This window comes from Lepidothrix coronata, unplaced genomic scaffold, assembly GCF_001604755.1.
Source record: "Lepidothrix coronata isolate B3197 unplaced genomic scaffold, Lepidothrix_coronata-1.0 Scaffold24, whole genome shotgun sequence".
NCBI lineage: Eukaryota > Metazoa > Chordata > Aves > Passeriformes > Pipridae > Lepidothrix > Lepidothrix coronata.
Window position 1 is genome coordinate 237,852 of NW_016690204.1, and position 17,860 is coordinate 255,711.

The 17,860-nt window shown below is 45.9% G+C and overlaps 2 protein-coding genes across 5 annotated transcripts in view; both read right to left on the bottom strand.

Annotated features, from left to right (window-relative positions):
• Positions 1 to 463: 463 nt before the first annotated feature.
• Positions 464 to 15,678, bottom strand: HN1L (hematological and neurological expressed 1 like). 4 transcript variants are annotated; one of them, XR_001873836.1, is made up of 6 exons: positions 10,970 to 11,121; positions 10,704 to 10,852; positions 10,074 to 10,216; positions 3,570 to 3,615; positions 2,590 to 2,834; positions 464 to 1,989 (listed from the first exon to the last, which is right to left on the bottom strand). XR_001873836.1 is itself a non-coding variant. In XM_017808922.1 (5 exons), the coding sequence occupies exons 1-5, from the start codon at positions 15,625 to 15,627 to the stop codon at positions 2,650 to 2,652; spliced, it is 567 nt and encodes a 188-aa protein (XP_017664411.1). In that variant the 5' UTR covers positions 15,628 to 15,678; the 3' UTR covers positions 464 to 2,649. The 4 variants fall into 4 exon arrangements, 3 of the variants coding, with proteins under 3 accessions (XP_017664411.1, XP_017664410.1, XP_017664408.1); XM_017808922.1 differs by lacking the exon at positions 10,970 to 11,121 and adding an exon at positions 15,584 to 15,678 and having other exon boundaries at positions 464 to 2,834; XM_017808921.1 differs by lacking the exon at positions 10,970 to 11,121 and adding an exon at positions 14,874 to 14,978 and having other exon boundaries at positions 464 to 2,834.
• Positions 11,125 to 17,860, bottom strand: part of CRAMP1 (cramped chromatin regulator homolog 1) — a 57,517-nt gene continuing 50,781 nt past the window's right edge. Inside the window, exon 22 of the transcript XR_001873835.1 lies at positions 11,125 to 11,142. The gene's annotated coding sequence lies outside the window, so the exon portion shown is untranslated. The remainder of the gene's footprint in view (positions 11,143 to 17,860) is intronic.

The following is a 17,860-nucleotide window of genomic DNA, read 5'->3' on the forward strand; positions in this document are numbered from 1 at the left end:
CCCTCCTGTCAGCCAAGGCAGTCTGGCACGTGAGGGGGGTTTTATGCACTCGCTGGAAGAACAAAAGTGGGGGTATGACTTCTCCATCTAAAGAACATCCCCTGCTCAAGGGGAATTACTACATTATTCTACATTAAGCAGCCTTAAATATTTACATTATTTGGATATTTAAGTCTATTTATAATCTTGCTGAAGAACATAACAATCCCTGTGTAGTACAGAACATCATGGAATGTTGCCCCTAAAAAGGCACTGAACTGAACCCTCCCCAAGGATAAGAAGTGTCTGTCTCATTGGCAGCCTTGGGCAGGATGTCACAGCTCCAGAGCACAGAATGTATGGAAGGCCTGAAAATTTATGTGTAATTTTTCCCGCTTCAGACAATAAAATTCGTGAGTGTATCTACACTGAAATATATTACTGACTGATTTATAAAAGCAGACATCTACAGCACACAATGAAGTAACAAAATACAGAGGTTTATTGACAATTGCATGTTTTGTCATTTGATTTCCAATCTCCTTCTGTCCCGAAGAAAAGCTCAGATCAATCTTACTTGATGAGTTGAAAACATTGTTTAGATTCCAAAGAAAGAAATGCAAGAAAATTAACATAGTTTAACTAATTTAAGGCCTAGTTAGAAGTTGCTGTTTAAAAGACAGGCACTGCAGCCAATGCACATCAGGGACTAAAAGATGCCAAATGCTCAGTATTGCAGACAGCACCAGAGCCTGCAGTGCAGGAAGCAGCCTCTGGTCAACTTTCCCACATGACAGCCTCCTGTCAAGTACTGGAACAAGGAGTTGAAACAGATAGATGTGTCTGAGACAGCCAGAGGCTAGAGAGCACAGACTCAGGAGCAGCTGCTAGGAAATACATGTTTGGAAGTAACAAAAGTCCATTCCAGGGTTGTAGTTTGAGTCACTGCCTTGTTTTCCTAGGGGGACAAATAACAGGCAGCTCCAAAGCAATCTGAAAGGTACAAAGACACTGAAATCCCTATTCTCCATGGCTGTTTTACCCTTAGCGTTGCCCCATATATTTCACGATTTGAAAAGGCAAATAAGTGTCCAAGCAATCACCCACCCTGCTGCCACAGGGGAACTGTGGCCTGGAGAGCACCACCATCACAGAGAGGTTTAGCACCTGGCCCAGCATCCCCTCACTGGCAGCACTTCCCAGGGAACCTGGGCTAGAACAGCAGTGGACATACAGATAAGGCCACTTGTTCTTTGGTGTACCTGAACAACTCCTGTTTGATACATCAGATTTAAAAAGTCACTATTCAATATATTGAACAGTCAGCACCTAATGTTAACATTCATATATCAAAGTTGTGGATACAATCAAAAAGTCCATTCAGAGAACAAACCCTACCCCAAAAATGTCTGTGCAAAACATGCACATCTTCCAAACATGATTTACAATAGCCAGCACTAACAGAAGGTTTGTATTGCTTAAGTGTTTGTTTTTCCAACTAGGATAGTCTACAGCAAAAACAACTATGGCTTGGTGAGAACCCACACAGCTCTCCCAACCTTACCAACAAAAACGTGAGGCAGTCAAAGGCAAAGGTAAGGCTCACCAAAGACAGGAGAATTCACTAACAGAGTCAGCACAGACAAAACAAACAGGAAATTCACTGTGGTGGAGAGAGGAGAACAGTCATAGTTTCCATGGGGTGCAAAGTGAAAACCTGTGCCAAAGCTAAGGCATTTCCACACACGCTGGGTCAGAGTGACCTGGCTGGACACCTGGGCATATTCTCCATGGTAACTGTAAACTTCAAGTTGCCTCTGTGCAGAGTACCATAAAGCTATTTTTTGCACCCACATCTTTACCAGAACGTGTGCAAGCACTCAACCAGGGCACTTTTAAATAAAAGTCTTCTAGAAGCACCTACGTGAAATAGTATGTTGGACTGCCACGTGTCAAGATCCAGTCATTGTAATCAGCAGATTACCAAAGGCATCAGAAAGGCCTGAATACCTGGGAGGGGAAGACCACAATCTTTATAAACGTAGCGATGGTTTATGAGTATAAAAGAAACTTTCAGCATATTTTGTCCTTGTATCAGCAATCACGTGTTGCAAAGCAAGAAAGGAGAAAGAGAACCAAAGACTGAAGACACTTCTAACAGTGGCAGCACTACTTGTTCCAGTGGAACATATTTACATTCATGTGACTGCAAGTCAGCTCATGCTGTGAAGCTGCATCCCACTGCTATGGGGAAAGCCCAGCCTACCTGCTGTACTTTGGAATCTCCAGGCTGCTCCCCATTCACGATCTTTGACATGTTGGCTCCATGGGCAAGCCTGACTCCCCTAGAGTGTCCTGAGCCACGAGCTAGCTAACAACCTAACAGTCTGAGGAACTCACCACAAAGTAGCACTGATCTTTCACAAAGTTACACTAATGTCCCCTCTGCCACCCACCCAGGCAGGCCAATACTTACATCTTCCACAGGGCACCCGTTCCCTCCCCAGCCCGCCCTCCCCAAATCATCAGGTTACCTTTCCTACACACTCTAACATAACCCTCATCCATCTGCCTAAGAATCTACCCACAAACAATAGTCTATAAACTGACCTCGCCACCACAGACAAGAGTTTCTGTGCAGACTCCATTAGGGACAGTGCCCTGATGACCCTAATAGAAGGCAATACTGGATTTCCCCCCGGGTGGATTGAGGACTTTGTTGTGTGAGCGTGGCCTTGGCCCCAGGCGGGGCTCGTGATTGTCTATCTTGGGTTCTGGCTCCTTGCATCGCTCCTCTTTGCCCACATCTTTTTTCTTGCCTCCATCTTCCAGCTGTGGTTTGACATTTTCTGTAGCTGCATAAAAGAAAAGGGATTAGATCATTACATCACCATTCTTAGTCCACAAAGTGCCTCATTTTCGGTAGACTATATTATTTCCCATGTCTCCCATCCCCAGCACACCAAGGTTTCCCATTATCTGTTTATTTTTCCTGAAGATAACAGGTGCTGAGAAAAGAATTTCACTTTCCACAACAATTCCTCTCTTCCTTCAGCAATCTTTCTAAGGAGAATGGGGAGGCTCAGCAATACACCTTCAGAATGATTTTGGCAGTTTCAGGAAATTAAGAGATACAAAATACCAATCAATCCTTTCATCCTGAGTTGAAAAGCAGGGTTCCCATCACTCTTTAACAACTGGCTGAGCAATAATACATTTTTTCAGTCAGCTATTTGTTATTTACAATTACAGAAGGCCAAGATTACACACTTGAAGGAGATGGCAAGGGAGGAAGAAGTAACCTGATGGGATGTTTTGCTATATACAGATTCCATATATATCTATATATACACACATGGTATCAAGCAAAGCATAAACACACAGACATAGAGTAGCAAGACTCATGCCTGTGTTCTCCTCAAAGGAGGAAGAAAGCCATCTCCCTTAGACAAGAGATTAGATCTCTGACTTCTCAGTATATTATCCCAAAAACATGAGACTAAGGCTAGTGTTTAAGTGGAAGCATAAGAAACTGTTCCTCAGAGCATATCATCTCAAAGAGCACAGAGAAAGGAATCTCTCTTGCTGACCTTCTAGCTTCTTTGGCGTTTCATCTTCTTTCAAGACAATGTGATCCTGCAAAGAAATCAAGAACTGTCTTAGTGTATTATCGTTCTCAAACATCAAGTCTGTCACAAAAGCCTTCTGAAAGTTTTGCTTTGTTTCTGATCTAAGTTTATATGTTGATCACAGTAAAAGCAAACAGCTGCAGGCACCATGTGCAGCTCTTCATCCCCTCCTCCACTACAGAACCCCAAAAGCAGGGGGACAAAACTCGTGTTATGGCAAGGTGCCCATCTCAGACAATTCATTGAAACATGGGTGAAGAGGCTACAGTGGATCATCAAAATGGTAAGCACAGTAGAGCTGGGCTAGCAGCTGGACTCCATCTTAGAGGTCTTCTCCAACCTTAAGGATTCATTGATCGTAAGGTCTGGAATTACCATTCCTGTTGAGCACCCACTACCACCCAGGAGAAGTTTGGCACACACAGCTAGAACACAAGCAGCTCCTGAGGACCTTATTTATATTCAGCAATTCCTGTCTTCAGCAAGTATCCCAACGGTCAGGTAATAAACAAAACCTCTTAAGACCACTTCCCCAACAATCCCAACTGACTGTCACAAATACAGAGTCACACTTTAGAGAGATGTGTTTTCCCAGCCATGAAACTCAATTTGCAGTAGTTTTTGTAAATATGCTGTCTCCTTTCCACCCCAGTATTTCCCACAGTTCCAATACTCTAATTAAAGACAGGAATTTCTGAAGTGTTGTCCTCCATTTAGTCAGGAATTCATGGGAATTAATGTTACATTTCTAAAAAGGAAACAGTGACCATCCCAATAAAGGGGTACAGAGGAACAAAGCAAAGCCCTCTCCTACACCAACAGCACTACTCCTGACAAAACCCAGCTCCCAGTCTTATTTTTCCTCCTACTTTCTTACTGCCCCAAACACTACTCAGAATATGCATAAAAGGTTAAGCCTTTCTTGCACACTCTGTTATTAATATTGTTGCTGTTACTGTTAATTTCTTATTTCATTGCCGTTTCCAGCAAATTGTTCTTATCTCAACCCGTGATCTTCACCTTTTGTGCCTCCAATTCTCTCCTCCAGTTCTGCCATGGGGGAGGGCGGAGTGAGCAAGTGGTGTGAGGTTTGGAGTGTTTCAGTGGGGACACTAAATTGGGGAATACCATTCCTAAGCCACAACAGACTTATTTGGCACCCAACATGGGGCATGAAGGGTTGAGATAATAACAGAGCTGTCCAGAGTGAGTTGGAAACAAATTTGATCTAAGCATTTGTTGTATTAGGTAGGGAACCACTGGTCAAAATGTTGCTTGGTCTGTTCATGTGGGTGTGGTACCTAATCCTGTATATATTCCCATATATGCAATATGTGCTCCTTGTGATGATATTTTTCAGAGCAGGGAGAGGGATCAGGATTGCTTTGTTGCTGCACTGTGGGATATTGGTTCATGACATGATAACATCAAGGGCAGCGAGGGTCATTTGGGATGTGTGTTCAGTGCTGCTCTCCTGCCCCTACCTTTGGGAGTCCACTAATAATCATACCCAGTCTGTGGGAAGAACAGGGGAGAATGATTTACCCCAGCTTTTCACCCCTTTTTCCTCCTTCAGGCTTGTTAAAACAGCCTTTGAGAATCTTGAATTCCCTTTGGATGTTAATGAAAGCATGTTCTTGTTGTTAAGTCTGCCAGGTCTCCTCAGTGCAGTCCACACTGCACTGTTTAGTCAAGAAAGAGATTTCTATGGAGGTTATTTGGACATCAGCCCCAAGGGTGGATAGTCATGAGTGTCATGGAATGTGGGAGAAAATGGGCCAGCTTTTGGAGAAATGGTTTGGAAGTTCACCTCTGAACAACCACAGGATCCTGATGAAGTGCAGTATCTTTGACAAGAGAATGCTGTGGCAACTCCAGAGAACTTATTGCAACGTGCTGGGCCCTGGCTGCTATTTATTAGACACTGCTCATCACCAGACAGAACCCTCAGGGGGAGGAGAAGGAAAGCAGAGCAACAGGCACCATGGCCACTCAAACTGCAGTTGAACCAGAGGAACAACTTGTGCCAGTAGCAGGCAACCCTATTCAGAAGAAGAAATCCAAGACCAAATCAGTTCTCCCAGTGAGGGATGAGGAGGAAGCAGGGCCCTCAGAACAGGAGGAAGAGGCAGGGCCAGCTGCAAGATACGCGAAAAGATTTCAGCCTCCAGCTGAGAGAGCCCCTGGTGACCTGGCTGCTCTAGAGATGGGATATTGCGGCCCACAATACGAAACCAAATGGTGGTGAAGCCAAGCAAGTGGGATCCCTGTCCTGGGATACGGGCATCAAACACAGGATTGGGAAGAGAACAGAAACTCTCAGCCTCTGCAGGCGACTCCTGTCAGGCATGAAGGAAAGGCTCCCTTTTCCAAGGATGTTCTAGTAGTGGACCCAAGCAGGTGGAACACCATGGAGAAAGGTATCCAGTACCTCAGATAATCAGCTGTGCTGGAGGTAATCCATAGGGATTCAAATAACAAGCAGTGCCCTGTAGATCCAGATGAGGACCAGTGCACACAATCCCTGGGGAAGAAGTTTATACAGAGAGCACCATCGTCGTACATCGACTCATTGGCAGTGATGTCAATGAAAGGAGGAGAACAAACTGACACCACTGACAATACCACACCAACTGGGACTCTGTGAGCCCCATCCAGGACGTAATGTGTGAACTGGAGAGCCAGGGAGCGGTCAGCAAGATTTGCACCCCCTTTAATAGCCCTACAGGGCCAGTGTGTAAGTCCAGTGGAGAGTGGAGACTGACAGTGGACTATCGTGGCCTGAAGTCACCCCACCACTGATGCCGCGGTGTTGGACATGTTGGAACTTCAGTACAAACTGGAGTCCAAGGCAGCCACCATCGACACTGCTAATGAGTTCTGCTCCACCCCTTTGGCAGCAGAGTGCAGGCCACAGCTGGCTTTCATCTGGAGGGGTGTGCAGTACACCTGAAACCAATTGCCCCAGGCTGGAAACACAGCCCACCGTTTGCCATGGACTGATCCAGACTGCACTGGAAAAGGGTGAGGCTCCAGAACACTTACACTACATTGATGACATCATCGTGCGCGGCAACACGGCAGAGGCAGTTTTTGAGAAAGGGGAGAAGATAATCCAGACCCTCCTGAATGTTGGTTTTGCCATAAACCAAAGTAAGGTCAAGGGACCTGCCCAGGAAATTCAGTTTTTAGGAGTAAAGTGGCAAGACAGACATTGTCAGATTCCAATGGATGTGGTTAAGAAAACACCAGCTATGTCCCCAGCAACCAGCAACAAGGAAACACAGGCTTTCCTGGGCACTGTGAGTTTTTGGAGGATGATTATTCCAAATTACAGTCAGTTTGTCAGCCTTCTCTATCCAGTGACATGGAAGAATGATTTCAAGTGGGGCCCTGAGCAACAACAAGGTTTTGAACACAATAAACAGGAGACTGCTCATGTAGTAATCCTTGGGCCAGTCAGGACAGGATAGGATGTAAAAAACCGTGCTCTACACTGCAGCCAGGGAGAACGGTCCTTACTGGAGTCTCTGGCAAAAAGCACCTGGGGAGAGACCCAAGGATGACTCCTGGGGTTCTGGAGTCAGGGATACAAAGGATCTGAGGCCTGTTACACTCAAACTGAAAAAGAGATCCTGGCAGCTTCTGAAGGAGTTTGAGCTGCCTCAGGAGTGACCGGCACTGAAGCACAGCTCCTCCTGGCACCCTGACTGCCAGTGCTGGGCTGGATGTTCAAAGGGAAAGTCCCCTCCACACACCATGCCACTGCTGCCCCGTGGAGCAAGTGGATCACTGATCATAGAGGGAGCTCAGACAGGAAACCCCAATCACTCAGAGATCTTAGAATTCATCACGAATTGGCCTGAAGGCCAAAATTTCAGACCATCATCAGAAGAGGATGAGGAGAAGTGACACGTGCTGAGGAGGCCCCACCATATAGTCAGCTACCAGGAAACGAAAGGTGACACACTCTCTTCCCTGACAGTTTCTGCCGCATTGTAGGGACACATGCACAATGGAAAGCTGCCGTACAGGGTCCTATGCGGGGAGTCACAGAAGCCATTGAGGGAGACAAGGCGGATCAAGCAAGGCTGCAGAGCTGCAGGCTGTCCAGCTGCCTTTAGGTATCACTGAAAAAGAGAAATGGCCCACACTCTACCTCTCCACTGACTCATAGATTGTGGCAAATGCTCTGTGGGAGTGGTTGGACCAAGGGAAAAAGGCCAATTGGCAGCTCAGAGGGAAATCCATCTGGGCTGCTGAAGTGTGGCAAGATATCACTGCCTGGGTAGGGAGATTGGCTGTGAAAGTCCATCATGTCAGGCTGCTGAAGAACAGCGCAACAACGGATAGGTGGATTGAGCTGCCAAAATTTAAGTGTCTCAGGTGGATATGGAGTGGCAACAAAAGGGTGAATTATTTCTGGCTCTGTGGGCCCATAACGGCTCAGGTCAACAGGGAAGAGATGCAACATCCAGAGGGGCTCATGATCAAGAGGTGGACTTAAATATGGACACCATCTCCCAGGTTATCCATAACTGTAGAACATGTGCTGCCAAGCAGGTAAAGCGCCTGTGGTGTGGGGGGCAATGGTCAAACTACAAATAGGGGAAGGCCTGGCAGATTGATTACATCACTCTCCCCAAACCTGCCAAGGCAAGTGCTACATGCTGACAGTGGTGGGAATAAACACTGGATGGCTGGAGATGCACCCTGTGCCTCACAGCACTGCCTGGAGCACCATCCTGGGCCTGGAAAAGCAAGTCCTGTGGTAACATGGCACCCCAGAGAGAACTGAGTCAGACAATGGGACTCATTTCAAAAAAGGCCTCACAGACACCTGGGCCAGGGAGCACGGGATTGAGTAGGTGTGTCACATTCCCAGTTATGCACCAGCCTCTGGGAAAGTTGAACAGTACAATGCACTGTTAAAAACCACATTAAAAGCAATGGGTGGTGGGACCTTCAAACACTGGGGTCTACATTTAGCAAAGGCCAGCTAGTTAGTTAACACCTGAGGCTCTACCAATTGAGCTGGTCCTGCCCAATCAAAACCACTATGTACCATAGAAGGGGATAAAGGCCCTGTGGGGCATACAAGGCATATGTTGGGCAAGACAGTTTGGATTAGTCTTGCTTCAAGCAAAGGCAAACCCATCCATGGATTTGTTTTTGCTCAAGGACACACCAAGTCCTTGAATTTTTGCACTTGATGGGTAGTGCAGAAGGACAGGGAAACACAATGTGTCCTTCAAAGGGATTTGATTTTTGGGTAAGAACAGTCTGTAATGTTGAATTGTATGACAGTGGTTGCTGAATGACACTGCCACTGTGTGCCATAGCTACCATGGACAATGAGGATGGATTGCTCCAGATACACCAGTCCTGAGCTCCCTGTGCAGCTTGAACCAGCTGACAGCACACCAAGCCTCCTGCCCTGGGAGACATTTTAGGATGGATAGAACCCACAGTCCTGGACTAAATGAACTCAAAAGACATCTTAGAGGTTCATTCATTGACTACGGAAATGACATGACGTGGATTGTATAGAATAAGGGGTAAATAATGTTCTGGTTCCGGTCAGGACAGAGTTAATTTCTGCAGTAGCCAGGAGGTTATTCTATACCACCTCATTATCAACATAATAGCTACTCACTTATTAGTATCTACTTAGAGTAAGGCAGCAGGTTGTAAATCCACATATAGGGCACCTAAATACAGAAATAAAATAACTGGCAACGTATCCTGCTTTTTACCCAAACCCAGATTTGGTCATAACTACAAGCAACTATTACGCATCACAGGTTTAAGATCTAAACCCAACTGTATAAAATATGTATAACAACTGTAATAACAATTACAGTTATTACAGTTGCAAAGAGACACTTTCATCTACCACAAATCAAGCATCTGCTGGGCCTGACACCATGGCTGATCCCAAGTTCACTTTTTCACTGTTGATCACTTAAGCCTAATCTCCTGCTGAAGTGCTTTCACAGTGACTGTAGATACAGGTACTTAAGGGAGACAAAGTGCACAGTCAGGCCACATGAAGGTTTATGACTGTAGCTCACTGGAGTTCACCAAATTTGAATCAAGATCACCTCTAGCAAACTGCAGAATAAGGAGAAATATCTCCTCCCTATCCACCTTAAATGCCTCTTGGCTCTGTCAAGAACTCCAGCTGCACCTCACAAGAATGATCAAAAGCTTTTTTCTCTTTTTTTTTTTTTTTTGAACACATATCTAGAGTCTAATTAATACTTTTACAGCAAACTGCAGAGCCTGCAGAGATGTGATGCACCCAAAATAACAAGCTATCAAAGAGATTTTGGGAATATAACTGTCTAACTCAAAGTCCCTCTGTGCACAATTCAGGTCTGTTCTTAAAGAGAGCACTGCGACAGAGTGTGAGAGGACCCCTGGAGCTGCTTCTTGCTCTGACAGCAACAGAAGTACAAATACCTTGGGCTTGTTGGGGTGTGCTCGCACAATGCTGGGAGAGACAGGAGACCCAAAAATATCGCTCGTCTTCCCACCAGGTGGATTCATGCGCGGACGAGGCTGAGCAGAACTAGAGTCCTCAAAAATGCCACTTTCTTTTCCTCCTGCAAGGCAGTTGTTAGATTTTTTTTTTTTCCAAGATGACTTAGTTTTATCACTCTATATGAAAATATTTAAAAAGATATAGGAACTCAAGGACTTCCAGAGCCCTGCTGCCTAGGAACTTGCTTTTGTTTGCCTAGCTGAAAACCCTTGTTACAACAATTCACCAGTGGATCTCAGATTCAGGGCTGTGCCCACTGCAGCTAACTGCTGACACAGTTCTAGAATAGAATCTGTTTCCTTTCATCATTTCCTAGACCTCAACTTGGAAAGAATTAACATTTGGGTGATGTGCTAAAAAGTTTGTGAACATGCAGATCACTGAAATATTCATATATTCAAAAGTCTGAAGTGATTTGTTGTTCAAGCCTGCTCAATATGCAAAAACGCAACATAAAAAAGATCACAGTGTTCCACTTTAGAAACATGAAACCAGTTCTGTGCTGCAACTCAGAGCCTAATGGCACAGAAAGAGGGGGCAGGTCTTACCTGGAGGGTTTGTTCTTTTTGGAATGTTTTGAGGTTGTTCTGATGCTCCAAAAATATTGGATGCCATCCGGTGTGGTCTACTTGAAGAAGGCACTTCTTCTGTACTCCCAAAGAGATTACTAGAACCTCCTCCCGGGGGCTTCAATACCCTGCATCACAGAATGAGGAGCAAGATACAAAAGTTCATTTAAAATTTATAGCATTCAACATATTCGATGACCTCTTCCCATTCTCCCTTGTATGTAACTATTCTGACTTTAAATTACCTCAGGTAATTCTGCTGTGCCCAGCATCTGCTTTTCAAGAGCTGTTCTAATAAAGTATTCCCAAGTTCAGCACAAATTTTGCCAACCTCCTGGTGAGTCAATTTGATCATGAAGCTATCCATGATTACTTGGAATGATGCTAATGGTGCCAGCAGCACAAATGACTACTCTCCCTGTGGTGTTCCAGAAGCAACAGAAGATTAAGAGAAGGTATATGACTGGTTAGAGTTTTAAAAATAACCATTACAGAATCAGACTTTCTGCTAAACTGCACATACCAACTATGCATCCCTGATACAATTCAAACCCAATGACTTTTATTTAAAAGCAGACATTTCAGAACTACTAAAAAATTTGCTAACTCAACCATCAGTTATCATAGTAGCTGGTGTAGAGTTCAGAACGGAGAAGTGGAATACCAAAAAGCCAGATTTTTAGTGGTCAAGCTGCAAATCCATTAAAACCAAAGCTTTGTACCAGAGGATATCAAACAGATCTGCAGAAAAATTGGAGGTTACAGCAGATATGGACTGACTTCTAGAAAACCTACCAAAAGTCATGCTTGTCCTTGGGTAGTAAGTCCACAGTTAATGCCTATGTTGTTAAATGTTAGAATGGGCTGCCTAGGGAGGTGGTGGAGCCACCATCCCTGGAGGTGTTCAAGAAATGACTGAACGTGTCACTTAATGCTCTGGTCTAGTTGACAAGCAGAGGTTGGACTTGATGATCTCAGAGGTCTTTTCCAACCTTAATGATTCTGAGATTCTGCATCAGAAATAATCTTTACAGTTACATCTACTTGACCAACTACCCACAGTCTAAGCAGCTGAACTCAATTTTATTAATTGTCATCTGAACCCTTCATCTGGGATCTAAACCAGCCTTTACTTTTAAACCAAGACAACAGTTATAAATTGCAAGATCTTCATCCCACTCAATTTGAACACAAGTCAAACGTCAGTGAATTAATACAACCCCTCCTCTCCCTAGATGAGACTGCAGCACTCCACTTCAGGTGAGCTATCTCCAAGGTTCCTCTTGGAGCCAAGATCTACTCCAGCCTAAGATTTCATTTCACAGAAGCAGAGGTATTTGGCTGCCCTGTTAGAAAATGAGCTTTGCATGCATTTCAGATCTCAAGATGCAGAAAGCAGTTCTAGGCTCTTTGGGAGGAAGGAGAAAAAAGTTCCTCTTTTAATCTGGTAATAGTTTTCACAGATAGTAGGGGCCTCAGAGAGACTGTCTTTGCTGCCCAATTTCAATATTTTAATCCTTAGCATGACCGTGAATTTAACGAACCCCTTAAGCTTGATGAGTAACAAGAATTTCAGCAGACAGGACAATTTCTTGTCCATGGCACAGGTTAGATTACACAAAGCAGAAGGTTTATTTACAATTTTGTGTTCATCAGACTACAGAGCCAACTATCCTATGTGCTTTCCACATATCTTAGAAGATCTAAACCCACTATTAATGCAGACATTGTATAGGAAAATTATGTATTTCGAGCATTCACAATGGTCCAGAAACCACAAGGCAGTTTAAGTATTTAAACCAGGGAGACTGAAGGAAAAGGGAACTCTATAGAAAAGTACTTTGGGAAGGGGCTTCTGTTAAAAGGGGCTTCTCTCACCTAATTTCAATGATTTTTGACTTTACCCATTCTTTTCAGATACTTTTTTTAAATGCATCTAGTCTCTCTTGCATTCCAAGTATACTCAGTATATGAGTAAAGAGACTGAAAGGAAGAAAAATGTTATTTATTTGGCTGGAGTCTCTTGCACCACAGATTCACTCCCTTTACCATGCTGTTTGCTTAACACGTGCCTACAAGCATAGAGGGGAATAACAAAATAACTACATTCAGACTTTTTTGGTGTAAGAATAACAACCAGTCATAATTACTTCTCATTCCTGTAATGTGTTTTAAGACCTATTGTAAAAGAAAATTCTAGAGAAACACCATTTTAAGATTAAAAGTCTTGCTTATTCAGTAAACAAACTGAATTAAGCATCAAAAGAAATCCAACATTGATTAATCTTATATTGTCCTCCCATTTTCAGCTCAGTATCCACACTAAGAACACCCTACTGTTCAATGAATAAGCCAGAGGCATCACTAGTGGTGCTTATGAAGCACTTGGAAATCAGCACAAGCGACCTTTCCTGCCAGCATCACCCAAAATAACTCTACATACACAAAGTGCATTTGCCACCTCAATCTCAGAAACCTCTAAATGCTGGGAACCTTCCAAGCATTCCATAAACTTTCAAGTGACTGTGACACCAGGTTCATAAAATTCTAACGAATGCCAAGTCAGATAACTAAGTCATTCACAGGAATTACCAAAACCAATCTTGAGTACAGCAACAAAGTTTGCCAGCTGGTGACAGCAAAGAGGACAGGGCTTTGCACTCCTTCCCTTCAGCCAAAAACGTAGGAGAATACAAAGCTATTTTCCTGCTGTGGAGTCTCTAGAGCACTACTGGCTCCTTGTACTCCTGTGCACTCAGTTCTAGACCAGAGTGGGACGTGAAGTCCCCCCACAGCAAACAAGAAAGTCAGATTCTGCCTGTGAACCCCACCAAGCTCGGTGAGCCAGTGTGAGCTGCTTCAGCAGAGTACATGGAAATCCAACACGCACTGCATAGTAACTTCAGTTTATACTTTATAGTCATTTTAGTTTACGTTGGTATTACGTCGGTTTACATAGAGACATTTTTGTGTCTTGTAGCCAGGTCTTTCTTCCTTTGGGAGAAGGGCAGAAGGGAAGGTGTTTTCTTTTTAAGCAGTAAAAAAAAATTAAAAAATTGTCTTCTATGAAATCTAAATCTGCCTTTCTCCCCCTCCTCTCCAGCAAAACAGAAGTCTGCCAATTCATCTAGAATAGCTAAATCAAGAGCCCTACCCTGCAAGTTTAAAAGCCTCTACTAATTGCTTTGTTCTCTTCTGGTAGATTTGAAGAATTTTAATTAGTTCTTCTGATCTTTTTTTTCCTCTCTACATCTGAACACACTTGAATTTGAATGCGCTTTCCTCATTGAACCTTTCAGCCAACCTATGGAAGGGGTGCAAGACTTACCCATTACTTCAAGACACCTTCTACATAAATAAATACATATTTTTTTTAGTTCTGCCTGAAAGTTAAACACTGAGCTCCCACCAGTTTTCAGACAGTTCTAACACAGAAGTAAAACAGGATGAAGTGAGGGTAAGTTTAAGCAACGCTTCTTTACCATGTGTAACAGAAGAATGATACAAATCTGTCCTGCTTTGCTTTTAGAAACTCTTAGACATGCAATCCCTTGTTTCATTTTGGAAAAGCAAAGCTTCCTTAAAAACACAAAGTGTCATTATTAAAGTTTAATAAAATAAAAACAGGCAGTTAATTTGATTCAGCAAACCAGATGTTTGCTCTATTGCTGTGCACATTAACAGGATCACTGGAAACACATCTCATTTATTTCAGTGAAAGGTTTCATTCAAAATCTTTTTAGCATCATTTATTTCTAACAGCAATTTTGACGTTCTCAAAACGCAAAATGTCCTCAGAAAGATTTTCATCTTAGGATGAGTTATTTTTTTTTCCCACTTTCACAAGTGTTTGTAGTCACTGCAGGGATTTGGAATTAGGCTCAGTTTTAAACAGAGAAACTTCTACATATCAAGAACTGCAAAAGGATTTGCATTCCCACTAAATAAACTTTTGTTTAGGGAATGAACAGAACAAGCTGTGGACACAGTGTACCTTAAACCTGGTACCGAGCTGTGGGTGGCTCCATCTTTGCTCCCAGGAGCCACGAACACACCCCACGCCGCTGGGACAAAGCTGTGACACCCCCTTTGCTCGCTGTTCACTAACACCTTACAACGGGCTGCAGTCCAGCCCTGCCCAGTTTATACCTTAAACGTGGTTTCAAAGGTCCTGTGAGAAGAGAGGCTTCCCAGGGACCATACCAAGGGCAGAGCATCCTCAAAAGTCTTTTACAACCAGGTCACAGCTCAGAAAGACTAGAACCCAGGCAAACGTAAAGCATTGTTACACAATTCCCAAACCCTTCCTTCCTTCCTTCCTTCCCTCCCTCCCTCCCTCCCGCCACAGCCTCACAGACGGGTTAATCAGTGCACTCGCTCCCTGCAGTACTCGGGAGATCTGCCCTCCTCCAAATATATAACAATATATTTCAACTTCGCAGGGCGGAAACAAGACGGCGTTTGTGCTGGATCCTCCCTCTCACAGCCTCACGGAGCAGCCGCGCCCCTCCCCGGGGACCCCTCACAGGAGCTCCAGAGCCGGGCCAGGCAATGAAGTCCCGTGGGTGCTGCCCCAGCTCGGGCGGCCCCGCCGGGGGCGCACCGCGGCCGCTCCCGCCCACCGGGGTGCGGCACAGGGGAACTGAGGCACGGCGGGGGCACCGGCCCTGCGCCGGCCCCGGCACCGCAGGGACGGGGCGAAGAGGCCCCTCAGCAGCGACACGACCCCCTCAGCCAGCGTCCCCCCGCCCGTCCCTCAGCCGGAGCGCCGCACCCCCCGCGACCGAATAAAGCCCCACCGCGGGCTCCGCGCCGCCGAGCGGCTCTTCCTCCCCCCCGAGCCTCCCCCGCTGCCGAACCTGGAGCTAGGCTTGGCCGGCTCGGCCTCGCCGCCCTGGAACATGGTGGCCCTCGGCGGCTCCGCTGCCCGGCCCCGCTCCGCCCGCGCCGGGGGAGCACCGGCCGGCCCGCCCTGCCTCGCGCTTGGCTGGAGTAGCTGCCCATCACACCCAACAGCCTATCGAACGCGGCCCGCCCTCCCCTCATCCCACCCCCCTGGTCGACCCCGTGGAGGGAGGGAAGCTTGAAACAAGCTGCGCCATCGATCCTCCTGGCTGCCTTCTATTGACTACATCGCGCGTCCGTCAGAGAAAACTGCGCAGCCATTGGTTAAAGCCGGGCGGGGGGCGGGCAGCGGAAGGGCATTTAAAGCGGCCCACCCTGTGTCCGCTGAGGGCCTGCGGCAGCGCGTAGGGGCCTGGTCAGTGCCTCAGCCCCGCAGGCATTTCACCTGGAACCGCCGGGGCAGAGCAGAGACCAGGAGGGAAGGTCCTCAGACGGAATACCCTCAGAGAGGACTTCGCGACTCGCTGCCTCTCGGCATCGTCCCCGAGCTCAGGGACACGCGAGCAGCAGCCCCGGGCCCCGCAGCTCTCGGCAGACTAACAGGATGCCTGGAACATCCGCGGGAGATTTAACGGGCTCCAGGGAGCGGAGCGGGAAGGGCACCAGGGCGCTGCAGCACAGGCAGTTTACTCAGTTGCTGGTCATTACACTTACTGAGGGAGCTCAAATATGTTTCCCCTCTCGGCAGGGAACCAAGTCCTCTAAACTCACCAAAAAAGATGCAGCGACCTAGGCAGAGCTCCCAAAAAGACATGCAAAACATGCCAAAAGCCATGTAGCTGGGGCCCGGGGTTCAGGCCGTAGGGATTGCCTGAACCTCTCAGTGGATTGTACAGAGATGGCAGCAGATGTGAGTAGTCGGATGAACTGCTCAGCCTGGAAGCAGAGTTATGAGACAAAGCAGAAAGGTTGAGAAGTATTAGAGAATCAAAATGGGGACACTCTCCTCTGGTCTCCCTAAGACAGGAGCAGCCACCAGGAACAACTTCAGATCAAGGGGATCCTCTGTCCATCCCCCAGCAAGGAGTAGATACCAGCTGTGAAGGAAAAGCGGAATGGATAGTAGTCCATACTCGAAGAAGAAAGCAAAATCCTTTTTCACCCGCCTCACTTTCCCCTCACGATATTCTCATAGGCAAGAAGTGTGAGTTGGTTGAGGGGACAGTGGGCTGGATTGAGAACTGGCTGAGTGGCAGATCCCAGAGGGACATGATCAGTGGTACAGAGTCAGGTTGGAGCCTGTCACTTAGTGGTGTCCCCCAGGGCTCTATGCAGGGCCCAGTGTTGTTTAACTTGTTCCTCAATGGTTGGATGAAGGGGCAGCAAGTTTGCTGATGACACAAAGCTGGGAGCAGTGGCTAATACCTCAGAGGGCTGTGCTGCCCCTCAGAGGGACCTTGACAGGCTGGAGAGATGGGCAGAGAGGAACCATCTGAAATTCGACAAGGGCAAATGCAGGTCCCGCACCTGGGGAGGAACAACTCCAGGCACCAGTACAGGATGGGGGGGGGAGGGGAATCTGCTGGAGAGCAACTCTGCACAGAAAGACCTGGGGGTCCTGGTGGACAACTACCTGTCCCTGACCAGCACAGTGCCCTGGGGGCCAAAAAGGCCAACACTTTCAGCTGAAGGTTTCATTTCATGGCTCCACAGCTTTCCATACACATGCCAAGTAAATTTAGAGGCATAAATTTAGCAGCATACTTTTGTCTCGAAGGATTAAAGAAACCCAACCAAACAAAACAAAAAAGCACCAAAATATGTACTCTCACTGCAATGTCTCGCTTTGTTTAATTTCTTGCTTTGCCACTCTTCTGACTCATTATTTTTTTAGTCTTCAGTTTTAGTCATTAAGGGCAAAATTAGCTCATTTGTGAGAAAAGATTCAGTACCAGCCTTGACATAAGGTGGAAAAGATTTAAAGGTCTCTTATCGTGCTGAAGGCTCGCAGTCTGTGGAGGGGAGAAGCTGCATAGAAAGAGCTCAAACCTGGTCATAGCCCAGTTTTCTCAGTGAACAGATGGGAGAGACAAGTCCTCACTCTTTGGATGGGAAGGAAGCCTCAAAATATTACTGATAAGGCTTTTGTTGAGCTTTTCAGAACATTTCTTATCAAGAACACACTTGCAGTTTCTCAATGCAATGTTAAAGCTGCCTTTGTATGTTACAGAGACCAAAATGCTAAAGGTGTACAATCCTCTTTGGGCTTCCTGTTCCTGAGTGTCCTGGGG